The following is a 14,171-nucleotide window of genomic DNA, read 5'->3' on the forward strand; positions in this document are numbered from 1 at the left end:
AGGTGCTTGCCTTTTTTGGAGATAATGTATATTTTGTTCCTCTTTGATAAATTGCAAGGCCGTTGGCATGTCTGAAGGACGCATGGTTCTGATAGTTACACCCAGAGGGTCCTTAAGGCCAGTCAGGAAAGCTTTCAAGGTTTGAGATGTAAAGAAATCTCGCTTGCAAGCTTTCTTGTTTTCGTCAGTTTCGTGCAAGTTAACGTAATTTATAATAGTACTGAGTAAATGCATGCAGCGGTTATAAAATTCTTGGGGGGTCTCGCTCTCTTGGCGCAAATTAACAAGGTCTCTATTAAGGCAGTTTTCGTCCCGTTGGTCGGCGAAATTTTTTAGTAACACCTGTTTTACTTCCACCCACGATGCAATACCATTTATAGTAACGACCTCTTCGGCTTTTCCTTTCAGCTTATTAAGAACGCTATGCAGCAATATTTGATTGTTAAAATTATTGGGTTGTGCTACGTCATAGTATTGGGTCAAGACGGTTTCACACGTAGTTATAAATCTGTGTAACTGATTTGGACTTCCATTGTATTCTGGTATAACACTAAGAGCTATCTTAAATTGATTAATATTATTATTATTTGCTTCCGCCATTATAACAATTAAAGGAAATCGAATACGGGAAAATTGGACAAAACTTGTGGATATACAATTAAGCAGTTCGAAAGAAAATTAATAAATTTCTGTAAAGTACAAAAACACTAAGGAAAATGGAAAGGACTCACAGTATGGCGACGGCAAACAGCATTTTCGGCTCCGGAGGTCCGGTGACTAGGCTTTTGAAGTGGAAAAGCTCTAGCTATCCTTTTAGACTGCGCCACTAATAGTTCTTGGGTAATTCTTCTTTAATAAAACTTAATCGCAAGGTTTACTTGTTTAATCAGTTAAAATTACAAATTGTCCCGACAATAATTACCGATTGATCGGTACCGAGCGCGTCCGAAGTTGGGAACGAACTGTCGACGGTCGCGTCGATGGCTTAAAAGCTACACTACTTAATCAGCACGCGCACACACATAACACACTCGACGCCGCGATCCATAGGAATGACTTCCAAGAAGGCTTACCCCGAACATCGTATCGTAAGCAGCCGGCATATTATGCTTCCAGTTTAATGGGTTGGCAATGCGCATGTGACACTCCTTGAGTTGCAGGCGTCCATAGTATGCTTATGCTTGTTTGTCACCGACGTAGGAAGAAAAAAAAATCCTTATCCACGTGGATAAGACATTTGTCACTCGCACACTGACATACCTACTTGCCAAAGCGTGACGGCTACTTTACCCACATTGATTCGAGGTCCTCCCTCAATTATTGAGGGCATCTTTCTATTAACACTCTAGTTGGCGTAAGAGGATATGATAAGGAATATTATTGCAATATTCTGCCGCCAGATTGTAGCACTATCACACGTACTAAACAAAAATATAAAGAAACTTATCGTCACTACTTTTAAAAAAACTTGTATCTTCGTCTGTCAATGAAAAGAAAATTATAGTAAGTATGTATGGAATGCATATAGACTTACTGCGTTTTAACTTTGAAGAGAAGCATGAGATACGAGATTTTTTTAAAGTAGTGACGTTATGCATGTGCCTTAAACAGTTTTCATTATGTATTGACGCATCTAGATCAAAGCAGTTGGTTTACACGGTACGTAGCCGAATGGCAGAAACGCTCACGAAACGAAACGCTCTTATCTATCTCTATCGCTCTTGCGTATTGGCGCGACAGAGCCAGACTACCTTTCGCGGCGTTTCGTTTTCGTTTCGCGTCGCAGAAATGCCATTCGGCTACGGCACCAGATGGTCTAACGTGAAATATGAAACACGTTCGATATGTTGCTACTCCAAAAAAAAGTGTTTATTTCGTGATCTTTACAAAATAGTATTTTATACAATCGTAATATAATATAAAGCTTTTCAGTCGAGTACCATGTTTAGGCCACGAAGCTTGCTGAGTGGCCCAATAGTACGGTACGAGAGTGAAAAGCTTAATTATATCACTATTGTACCTATACAATACTTTTTCTATGAGTCATCATCTTCATCATCAATGGACGAAAAATATAATTATTCAAGTTAAATTAGTGTTAATGGCGTCGTTCACCGTTGTATCAACATCGAATTACTTGGCAACCAATTGTTTGTAATAACCGTCTGTGATTGGTCGATAACGCGATAGATTAAAAAGTAGAAAAAGTCTTATTTTAACATTTTTTCCTTCTTCTTCAGAAATACGTGGTTAAATCTTTAGTATTCCTCATGTTACACCATGTATACAATACCTTTCCTTCTGTGTCAGATGTTCTAAGCATCACTCAAACGACATATTCGTTCGTGACTGTATAGCCCAATGCGAGAGAAGATTCTCGCGTTTAAACACGTGGCAGGGATCATTCAAAAACCTTTTTTTTTTTTAGAAACAGCCCTCGTGGTTAACCTCTTTAGCCAAACCCGCCCCAGTTCTTCTAGCTTTGGTTACGTAGCATAGAGCTTACCGCACCTTCGTCAGTAGCTGACGTATTCTGCGCACGGACTCCTTATTTAAAAGGGTTCCAAAACGTTTTTCATATACCTACCTATTTTATGGAAGGTAGCGTGTGGTTACATTTTCAGTACGAGAAGTCTGTTATTTCTACCCAATTTTAGTTGCTGATGCTCATAAAAATGTGTTATGATTAAGTCCCCTGCCGCATCTGTCCGTGTGTGTATGTATAGGTATGTGTGTTGGCGATAAACTCAAAAACTACTAGACGGATTTTCATGCGGTTTTCACCTAATATGAGTACTTGAGTAGGGTGATTCTTGAAGTATGTTTGTACTCGTATAGGTATAATTTGTCAATATTTTCTGTGAGTCGGTTGAAACATGACGATATATGCTAATCGAGTATTAATTAGTTACTTGACTGTGACAATGGTATGATACTAAGTGTTTTTCACTACCTTTTCTAAACGTATCACGTAGATCTACATATATACAGCTCGCAGAGCCAATAGTACACAATAATTCATATATTTACGGAACCAGTAACAATAATTCATTTATTTTACACTTTCCGATTTAACGTATAAATACTAATCACATTGTGTAAGACAAGTATGAAGGGGCTATTATACTCGTGTTACTGTGAAATGCCCACATGACAGAAATGTAAATTTCTCTCGTACGTTTTGCTACCGATTTTCAAATCCAGACAGACATTTGTAATTCACTAATTTGCGTTCCTAAATTCAGGAATTGGACTTAAAATGAATATGAGCGTTATATGAATGAATTTAAGACGGCTTGTTCATTTGCAGATTTCGCATAGAAATGTGAGAATAACTAGACGATTTACCAGATCGTTTCATCATAAAATCCACCCTTCTAACTAGGCGGTAATATATCATATCTGCCTTCGGATTAAGGCTTGGATTATACAACAGACTTTAAGGTTGATTACTTTATGATTACACGTAAGTCCTAACATACACAATGTTTTTACAAAGGTTCGTACAATGTCGGGCAAATACTGACAGGCAAAGTCAAAATTTGTTTTTTCTACTTGTCGACTGTAATCTGTCAATTAGGACACCACAAACTAAACTATAAGTGCTAACTTTTCAGTGTTGGATACTCTATGGCAGTTCCGACTCAATTATAATAAGCTCATTATAGTTGACTTTAGTTAACTGTAATAATTTCAAAAATAGAACTTCATACAATTTCTATACTAATTTGCGATACCTGGCAAATTTTCCTGCATCTGAAACACATTTTTTATTATCTGTCGCGTTATCGGCCAATCAGAGACGGTTATTACAAACAATTGGTTGCTAGGTAATTCGATGTTGATACAACGGTAAACGACTCTATCAACATTAATTTTAACTTGCATGAATGATGATATTTCCGTCCATTGATGATGAAGATGATGACTCGTAGAAAAAGTATTGTATACAATAGTGATATAATTAAGCTTTTCACTCTCGTACCGTACTATTAGGCCACTAAGCAAGCTTCGTGGCCTATACATGGTACTCGACTGAAAAGCTTTGTATTATATCACGATTGTATAAAATACTATTTTATCATGCAGAAACGTTTGCGAGCGATATTATATATTTTTAAATTAAAGGAAAATAGAAAAATTCATACCTCCGGCAGGACTCGAACCTGCGACCTCTGGCCTTGCCGGGGCCATCGCCATTGCGAATTGAAGGAATGCATGGATAAATTCGCACACATCCAGCAGGCTTCCATGGCGCAGTTGGGAGCGCGATAGCCCCGGCAAGGGCAGAGGTCGTAGGTTCGAGTCCTGCTGGAGGTGTGAAGTTTTCCATTTTTCCTTTAATTTAAAAATATTGGCAAGATCAATACATGTATTTGTGTCAAAAGGGGATATGTCTTCCGTACACACTACGTGAATAGTAAACAAGATTGAGCTGATTGCGGATCTTAGTCAATACAGTGTTAATAATGAATTATTTATGTGAATCTAAATATATATAAAAGGAGAAACTGACTGACTGACTGACATATCAACCGCACAGCCGAAACCGCTGATTCTAGAGATTCTAAAATTGGCACGTACTAGGTGCCTTATAAGGTGTAGAGGAGCATTAACACTTTCGCTACCAAGAACCCGACTGTCGGGTACACCGCTCGTAGAAGCGTAGCCGATTACATGGGTTTCCCCGTATGTAGCGAAAATGTCGTAGCGCCGCGTAGAGCCCGGTTTCGAAAGTGTTAAGAAAGGATTATTCAAATTTCACCTCCTATTAAGGGGTTGAAATGGGGGTCCAAAGTTTGAATTCTTTTAGTACGCGGGAGAAGCCGCGGGCGGGAAAAAAGTAGTAATTATATATATTTTATTTGAGGTATCGTCCGGTGGAAGTGAATGAATGAATGAGACTTTATTCGAAACACATTTACAACAACATCAAAGTAGGCTTAAATCTAGGAAAATGAATGAAGTTATAGTGCTGAGGGTGGTTTCGGAAAAGGATAACACTCAGCCATTTGTCGCGGCACATTGATAGTGTTACGACGCTGATTTTCAGTGCATTTGTCGCGGCACATTGATAGTGTTACGACGCTGATTTTCAGTGTACCCAGTGACACTTAGAACAAACACATAACAACACAAAACGTAAAAAGCAGAGCAAAACAGAAACAGTATACATTATAATGAACAGCTGATAGTTGTATGAAAACTGATATATATACATATTTATATATATTATTATTAATAAATACATATATAGTTAAATAATATAATATATACATACACTCTAAAACTAAGGAGTTACAAAAACTGGTGGCGAAGATATATTATGTAGATACAGGTCGGTCGGCTAGGCCGAATCAGCTTGTTCCTTGAGTAAGTGCAGTTTTAGCTTACATTTGAAAACGTATAGGCATTTCTAATTGGTGGAAGGAGATTGTTCCAGCAGCGCGTGGCTGCGAAGTGTAAGTAAAGTAGGTAAATGTTTCTTGCCCTGTCTATTTTTTTTAATAGCCCTGCTATGTGTCCCACTGCTGGGAAAATACCTCTCCCTGTGATTTCCACAGCTCCCGTTGGTGTGCTATGTCTGGCCAATTAATCATGCTGTTCTGTCTAGTAACTAATATTTAATTAGAAGCTTTACATATAAACACAGTCATATACATACCTATGACCAAAAGATTACCTTGACTTTTAATGCCACATCCGCCCCTTTTGTAAGATACGGCACAAAGAACTGAAAAAAGTCAGATAGGTCTCTACAATGTAGGTAACCAAAGGAAACAAATGTGAACAACTTTTCTTTTCAGACGTGAAATACGCCTTTACATTTCTATCTTCCATATATTTCACGAGATTACTAGCGAAACACTGACGACCAAAATTCTGCCTAAAATATCGCGGCTGTGAGGCTGAAGGGTGAGCTCGAGATAAATAATAGGACTAAATTTCAGTTTCAGTATTCTTATTCGGTGTCTCAAACCAAGTTTTGGAATCTCACACGCAGAAATCAGTAATTTTGCTTAAGACGTACATATTTTTCTAGGCGAGACTTATGGGCACATCTGCAGATACAGGGTAGTCCCCCTAGGTTATTCCGGTCCTTTACAAGGCGTGCACAAAGCCGAAGTCAATGTATTAGTATTTATTGTTTTATAGTTCAATAATTATAATGTTTTAATAACAGCGAATTTAATGTCAAAACCTGAACTTAGAATATTAACAATTCATTCATAACTTTTATAGGGGGCTATGTTGATAGTATGAATTTATAAAAATACGAATTAAGTATCAGTGCTTATAATTTTTCCACTGAAGGACTTCGAATAAACGTCTTTATAATTATATAAACTATAAATAGCTATAAATAAAAATGTCTCGACTAGTTCTGAGGCAAAAATCTTTAATTTACTTATTCTTAGAAACGGTAGTGCACTAAGAATAGAAACGAGACGCTTAAGTTCTAACATTAAACTCATTTTATTATTTCATTTCAAAGTTATGTTATGAAATTAATTTCGTAGAACATTGGATGGCAATCCTTTAAAAGCTACTTAATGTCGCAAAGTTTAATACAGTAACAAAGGACAAACAACTCACTAAGGACATCATTATTATGCAGCTATATTTTTTATTGTTTATGGACGGCTTCATATTAAGCTCTAAACAATTAGTGTACTTGGTAAGCAGAAGAATCGTAGGGACCCATTATTCAAAAGCTGGTTCTCTTTTAGCAATAAAACTACATCATAATAGCGAGGCTTTTGACATGATTAGAGATGGGTCGTGGGTAAATACCCAATCTACCCACCCAGGTATTTACCCGGTAAATACCTATCTACCCGGTATTTACCCGTATCTACCCAAATTGACGGGTAGATTCATTTCATGTTGCACAATTGCACATGCTGATTTGTGTTAAAATGGAGATAAATACTAAGTTAGAGGTTGTAATTATTATACACAATTCAAAACGAAACTGTTCAGTCAAATATACAATAAAGATTACAGAAGTTTTAATGTATATTTTTAAAAATAATTGAAAAAATATGTTTTACGTGTGCTTTTTAGATTTCATTAAATAGTCGTATTTATACCATAAAGATAAACTTCCTAGTACTGGTTGGAGGGGGTTGTGGTTGGGTTAGGGGGGGTAAAATGTATTTTTTTCATATTTCATGGAAACTATCATGAATATCGAAAAGTTTTATATGTACGAACTAAAGTAGACACTATTTCCTATAAAAAAGTTCATATACATTTTTGTCACAAAACATACTATGTATGAGTTATGAACTTCAAAAAGAGATTTTTAAAATATTTTTATTCACATATTTTGATTTACAGTTTTAATTTATCAGACTTATAATTGATATTAAAAGCATTTTAAATTATTTCCGTGTGTCAGAGAATGATATTACACCATTTTTATAGTTGGAAAGATACACTAAAATCACATTTTATCTCATAGCAACCTATTCGTTCTCAATTTGAATAAACATTATGTGTACAATTACAAAGACTGACTTAAATTAATCTGTTTTAGCCCAAAACACCATTTAAAACGTCAAATTTGGAAGAAAAATGAAAATACCCGCGTATTTACCCGCGGGTAGGTAAATATCGGGTATTTACCCGGTAAATACCCACCGTCGGGTATTTACCTGGGTAGTTACCCATCTCTAGACATGATGTACCTAATTGATTTAGTAAACTGAATCTAATAATCTTATGTGAGTGTGTTTAGTAAAACGTCCCACTTTGTCGGTTAGCATTAAGGCGAGATTACTTGTATCTTTATATGAATAAACTGATAAAGCGGCTCTAAGTATAGCAATCGACAAAGTGGGACGTTTCCCCGTGCACACTCACTTATTATGATAGACTCATTGACATGAATATTGCTTCGTAAGGAGGTGACATACAATGAAAAATGGTGCCAAATACAGGGGCGCCATTGACTCCATTTCAGCACGAGACGAGACAAGCGTGCAGTGTAGTCCATGCGACCAATCACGTGCTCGATGCGTACTCATCAACCAATCGCATTGTAGCGTTCCACTAAGGCGCATGAAACGAAAATGTTCAGACGAAATTACATGAATTGCCTTATCCGCTACTCTTAAAATCTTTGGATAGACAATATTTCCCTGTATTATTATCGTTATTTATTACTATCCAGTTATTACGAGTAGGTAAGTAATTTTTGACTCAATGATAAGTAAAGAGCGTTATCAAGGTGCACTTTTCGTGGCAAATGGTACGGTTGACAAAAAAAACAAATACTTAAATTTAAATATTCACTGGTGGATTTGTCGGAGGGCGTCAACTAAAATTGCGTGCAGTATTTTAAAGAGTTAAATTACCTTCCTGTAACTTCTGTCAACGTAGAAAGGCCATTTAGTTATTTTTAAAACAGATTTTTTCTAATTTCTAAATTTGCACGATTGACAGCCAAATCTGTTGAACAAAATTTTAGTTATTTATTCAATGTAATTTGGATAATTAATTATAAATATGTATATCCAATACTAATATTATAAATGGAAAAGTATGTCTGTTTGTTTGTCCGTCTTTCATGGCACGGATTTTTTAAGTGGAAGTCGTTGAAGGGGTGGAGAGTGACATAGGCTACTTTTTGTCTGTTTCTAACGCGAGTATTTCATAATTTGTTAAGTATAATTATAATGTTTCAAATACTTGTGTATTTGTTTTTTTTGCCAACCATACTCTGCCACCAATACAGCACGCTGATAACGATCTTTAAATTGATAAGTTACTAAGATAAGTTTCGTTTATTACGTGAAGTGACTATAAAAAATATCCCAAAACCTGATTTTCTCGGCTCGATTCGTATTCTCCAAGGAATTTCATCTAACAACAAAAGTACTCAGGACTTTGAGGTATTTTAGGGATTACTTGAGAACGCTTACTTTTGTAAGTATTACCTGTATTTATCCATTAAAACTTTCTTTTTGATATATTGCTGTTGTATTTCTACGTGACACATAAAGTCTTAACAATAAGGTATTATCCCACTAACGGTTTTTCAAGATTTCACGTAAGTATTTTTTTTAATTAAGAAAACGATACAAGTGTGGAAAAGAGGAAATTCAAAACGAGAGGCGTTAAATTAAACCACGACCAAAGGAAATGTTTTAAATCGACACGGTGCGAATCCCCTTTCCGTATGTGTATCGTACGACGTTTTTCAGTGTACTTACTCATATAATATGGCCTGGCCCTTTGAAGTTTCGACCTGACAAGAAATATACTACTTTGCGAACTAGTGCGGCAATAAACACCATATGTACTTCAAAACAAATAAACGCATTATTACATACTCCGATTTCTGATACATGTTTAATATGTCAGGATCACATCTAATAATAGGGACTTGTTTGAAGAACATCTAAATATATAAAAGAAGAAGCTGACTGACTGACATATCAACGCACAGCCGAAACCGCTGGTCCTAGAGATTTCAAATTTGGCACGTAGGTTCCTTATATAGTGTAGAGGAGCACTAAGAAAGGATTTTCCAAAATTCACCTCCTAAGGGGGTCAAATGGGGGTTCAAAGTTTGTATGGGGAAACAAGATTAGTTTGACTATTTTATTCGAAACTTCACAGGAAGATTCCTTATGACATATTACTGAATACGTGTTTCAGGTTTTTTGAAAATTTAACCCCTAAAAGGGTGAAAAGGGGGTGATAAAGTCAAAAAATCGATATGGGTATCGTTTTTATGGTTTATCGGGTCGCTGATCACGATAAATACATCATAGGCCACAGCATTTTTAACAGATGATTTTTGCAGCGACTTTTACGAGGTATGTGCGCCGACAGAGATCGGAGGTACGGCGCATCTTTTCCTATGGCTGTAAAGTCCAATGGCAGCACGGCACTTCCGGCCACAGAGATCGCAGGTGAATCGCGAATCCGTCGATGGTTCCTGTGAGTTCCGAAGTCTTTTCTGCCTCAGGTCATCAAACCAGACTTCGTCATGTCTCTTCATGCCATCCTGCAAACGATGGCGCCAGTCCGCTCTATTGAGTGCTTCCGCCTCCCAGGTGCTTGGATCGATGCCAAAGGACAACATGTCCCGCTTGCAGGAGTCTTTAAAGCGAAGCAACGGGCGTCCGATTGGTCTCTTGGCGTATGCGATTTCGCTCAGCATCACTGCACGAGGAAGTCTGTCTGGGTCCATACGTAAAACGTGGCCTAGCCACCGCAGTCTACGCTGTTTTAGAGTGGCAGTGATGCTGTAGCAGCCGGCAAGGTCGAGAACCCTTTCATTTGTAATGTGATCCCTCCAAGTGACTCCGAGGATCGTACGTAAGCAGCGCATGTGAAAAGCATTCAAGCGACGCTCCTGCCTAGAGTAGGTTGTCCACGTTTCAGATGCGTACAGGAGGATGCTTAGGACGCATGACTTGTAAACAAGGATCTTGGTGGAGAGTTTCAGCTTGCTGTTATTCCAGACTCGAGCCTGAAGTTTCCCGAAGTTGGAGGCAGCTCTTCCTATTCGACTGTCGATCTCGCGGTTATTGCATAGCTTGGTAGTTGTAGTGGATCCAAGGTAACAAAAGTTCTCGACAACTTCAAGGGTGTCATTCCCAAGCATAATACTGGGCATTTGGTCTGTGCCTTGAACGAGGATCACAGTCTTTTTATTGTTCACTGACATTCCAAACAGCTGACAGGCACAGTTAAACCTTGTCAGCAGATCCTGAAGCCCATATTCTGTGTTGGAAATCAGCGCCGCGTCATCTGCATAAAGGAGTTCTCTGGCTAATAGCTGGCATCTGTTTTTCTTGGACTTTAACAGACGGATGTTGAAAAGACTCCCGTCTTTCCTCGTATGCAGGTGAACTCCGACGTCACAATCCTTAAATGCCACCAAGAGAAGAACAGAAAAGAATATGCCGAAAAGTGTTGGAGCAAGAACACATCCCTGTCTTACACCTCGATTCACATTAAACGGGTCAGATTCTTCCCCTCAAATACAACAGTTCCACGCATGTTGTCATGGAAGGACTTAATGATACTTAAGAGGATATTTGGGCAACCAATGTGTTCGAGCACCCTATAGAGCCCCTCGCGACTGACCGTATCAAAGGCTTTTCTGAGGTCTACAAAAGCGGTATAGAGGGGCACCTGTTGTTCTCGACACTTCTCCTGTATCTGCCTCAAAGAGAATATCATATCCATGGTAGACCTTCCAGCTCTGAAGCCACATTGTGATTCTGGATATACTCGATCAGCTAATATCTCTAGCCTCTTCAGAATCACTTTTGCTAAGGCTTTTCCTGCGATGCTTAGTAGTGATATTCCCCTATAGTGGTTACAATCCCCTCTGTCTCCCTTTCCTTTATACAACGTAACTATATTAGCGTCCCTCATGTCTTGTGGTACAGTTCCTTCTTCCCAGCAACGCGAGAGTATGACAAACAGTAGTGAAGACACGTATCCAACACGAAGAAGTTCTGCAGGGATACCATCCCGCCCAACACTTTTCCCTAATTTTAGTCCCCTAATAGCAATATGAAGTTCCTCAAAAGTAGGTGCGTTATCTAAGTCTGATGCTACAGGGAATTTCGGAAGGGTTTCTAAAGCCGAAGCGCTGATTAAGATAGGTTCTGCATAAAGATCCGTGTAGTGTTGTGCCCATCTCTCCAGCTGCCTGTTTTTGTCCAAAATTGGCTCACCATTTAGGTCCTTGATAGCAGCACGCTTCCTAATGGTAGGACCGATTGCTGTCTTGATATTCTGGTACATTCCCCTATAGTCGCCAACATCATGACATAGTTGGATCTTTGTACACAAGTCGGTCCAATAAGAGTTTGCACATGCTCGAGAGACGCGTTGTAGGTTTGATTTAGCAGCCTTATAGCTGTCCTTATAACGAGCGACGGTTGGATTCTGTATGTAGTTGAGATGAGCTTTCCTCTTCTCCTCAACAAGAGGCTGTAAAACGTACTCATTTGCAGCAAACCAGTCGTCCTGTCTCCTAGCTCTCCTTCCCAGAGAATCTGTAGCAGTTTGTACAAGGGTGGTCTTAAAGGTCGTCCAAGCAGATTCGAGACTTTGTGAGGACTCTAAGGTTTCTAAGCTAAGCCTGTTCTCTAAGTGCGATACAAAACTGCTTTTAGCAGCGTCAACATTTAATTTTGAGGTGTCTAATGGTGCTCTCACTTTGCACTGCGGTCTTGCTGAGTGTATTTTCCTTGGTACAAGCTTAATTTTAGACAGTACCAAGGAGTGGTCCGTATCGCAAACAGCGCTGTGATAGGTACGAGTATTTAAAATATCACGCAAGTCTCTTTTCCTACATATAATAAAGTCTAATTGGTGCCAATGTCCCGACCTAGGATGTTTCCATGACACCTTGTGAGCCATTTTGCTTCGGAAGAAGGTGTTAGTGACACAAAGATTGTTGGATGCGCAGAATTCAAGGAGACGCTGACCGTTTTCATTCATGTTTCCTATCCCATGAATACCCATACAATCAGGCCAGTATATTGCACTGCTCCCAATCCTGGCGTTGAAGTCCCCGAGTAGTATGAGTTTATCTGACGCTCGTATAGACCCCATTACTAGACGTAGACTTTCGTAAAAGCTGTCTTTGACATCAGAGCTGGAATGAAGAGTCGGAGCGTATGCTGTAATAACACTCACAGGACCCGTTGAAGTAGACATACGCAAACTCATGAGACGTTCGGAAATAAAAGAGGGGTTTCCATACATTTAACCAACTGGTTACGAATAGCAAATCCAACACCATATTCACGACGTTGGTCCGAAGTCTTCCCCTTCCAGAAAAAGGTGTAGTTTTCCTCTCGCAGACTCCCCTCATCGGCAAGGCGTGTCTCCTGAAGTGCAGCGATATCAACTCGAAGTCTCAACAGTTCTCTATCGATGATAGCAGTCTTTCTGAGCTGCGGAGCAACGTCAGGTGACAAATGTTGACCAGCTGTCATGGTCCTGACATTCCAGGTGCCGAGCCGCATTAATGTAAATTTACTGTTTTTTGTCGTTTTTGTTTGTGTTACAGGTGCCAGAAAAACTCATCTTGTTTCAGGCACTATGAGGTGCCTGTTTCTCCACACACCTATAGGAGAGCAAGACGAGGGACGGACCAGTACCCTATTGGCTGGGGGCTGCCCAGCTCAGGCAGGCGGTAACTGGTCAATTAGCCGCGATGGGCTATCCTACCGACGAGAGCCACCCCTGGCGCCCGCGCATGACGTCCATTTGCGCTGGCTTATAACCGGTGACTGTGACTCCCCGTGTTTTTTCCCCCATCCTCTGAAAGAGGACGAAGGTGTAGTGACCTCTACACAGGCTTGGCGCTGCATTGCCTGGGACGATGCAAATTCAAGAACACAAACTTGCCCAGAATTTATGTTCCCCACTCGACCTCCCCATCTTTTATCCACAGGAATGACAGGTCATTACGTGTGGAGATAGTTTGGTTGCAGGAGTTGCCGATTTGTTCAGGTTGAACCTTACTATCGCCTGCGGTACTCCGAATCCGCTGCCTCTTCCGCCGATATACACCGTACCGAAGCACATCTTCTCCGCTGTATTCGCCGTTGGGGACTTCACCCGTAACCCTGGGCAGGGGTCCACGTTATACCCCGCAGAACTGGGTCCCTATCCGAACTTAGCCACCTACTCACTACGGCCTACTGAAGTGAGCCTACGCCTACGATAAATACAACGTTTTTAAAATCTAACGAGGCGGAAGTTAAATACCTTCTCCCCTGTTGTGGTGTCTAAATATATAAAAGAAGAAGCTGACTGACTGATTGACTGACATATCAACGCACAGCCGAAACCGCTGGTCCTAAGGATTTCAAATTTGGCACGTAGGTTTCTTATATAGTGTAGAGGAGGACTAAGAAAGGATTTTCCAAAATTTACCTACTAAGGAGGTCAAATGGGAGTTCAAAGTTTGTATGGGGAAACAAGATTAGTTTGACTATTTTATTCAAAACTTCACAGGAAGATTCCTTAAGAAATATGACTGAATACGTGTTTCAGGTTTTTTGAAAATTTAACCCCGAAAAGGGTGAAAAGGGGGTGATAAGTCAAAAAATCAATATGGGTATCATTTTTATGGTTTATCGGGTCGCTGATCACGATAAATACAACGTTTTTAAAATCTA

The 14,171-nt window shown here is 39.4% G+C and overlaps 2 protein-coding genes across 3 annotated transcripts; both read right to left on the reverse strand.

The window, feature by feature from the left end:
• Positions 1–4,681: 4,681 nt before the first annotated feature.
• Positions 4,682–10,678, reverse strand: LOC125233589. 2 transcript variants are annotated; one of them, XM_048139649.1, is made up of 2 exons: positions 9,802–10,678; positions 4,682–4,743 (listed from the first exon to the last, which is right to left on the reverse strand). In XM_048139649.1, the coding sequence occupies exon 1, from the start codon at positions 10,634–10,636 to the stop codon at positions 9,824–9,826; it is 813 nt and encodes a 270-aa protein (XP_047995606.1). In that variant the 5' UTR covers positions 10,637–10,678; the 3' UTR covers positions 4,682–4,743; positions 9,802–9,823. The 2 variants fall into 2 exon arrangements, with proteins under 2 accessions (XP_047995606.1, XP_047995608.1); XM_048139651.1 differs by having other exon boundaries at positions 4,682–4,739; positions 9,798–10,678.
• Positions 10,679–10,971: 293 nt separating this feature from the next.
• LOC125233532 lies at positions 10,972–12,480 on the reverse strand. Its single transcript, XM_048139584.1, has one exon. The coding sequence runs from the start codon at positions 12,478–12,480 to the stop codon at positions 10,972–10,974; it is 1,509 nt and encodes a 502-aa protein (XP_047995541.1).
• Between the last annotated feature and the right edge of the window lie 1,691 nt (positions 12,481–14,171).

This window comes from Leguminivora glycinivorella, chromosome 14 (assembly GCF_023078275.1).
Source record: "Leguminivora glycinivorella isolate SPB_JAAS2020 chromosome 14, LegGlyc_1.1, whole genome shotgun sequence".
Classification (NCBI taxonomy): Eukaryota; Metazoa; Arthropoda; class Insecta; order Lepidoptera; family Tortricidae; genus Leguminivora; species Leguminivora glycinivorella.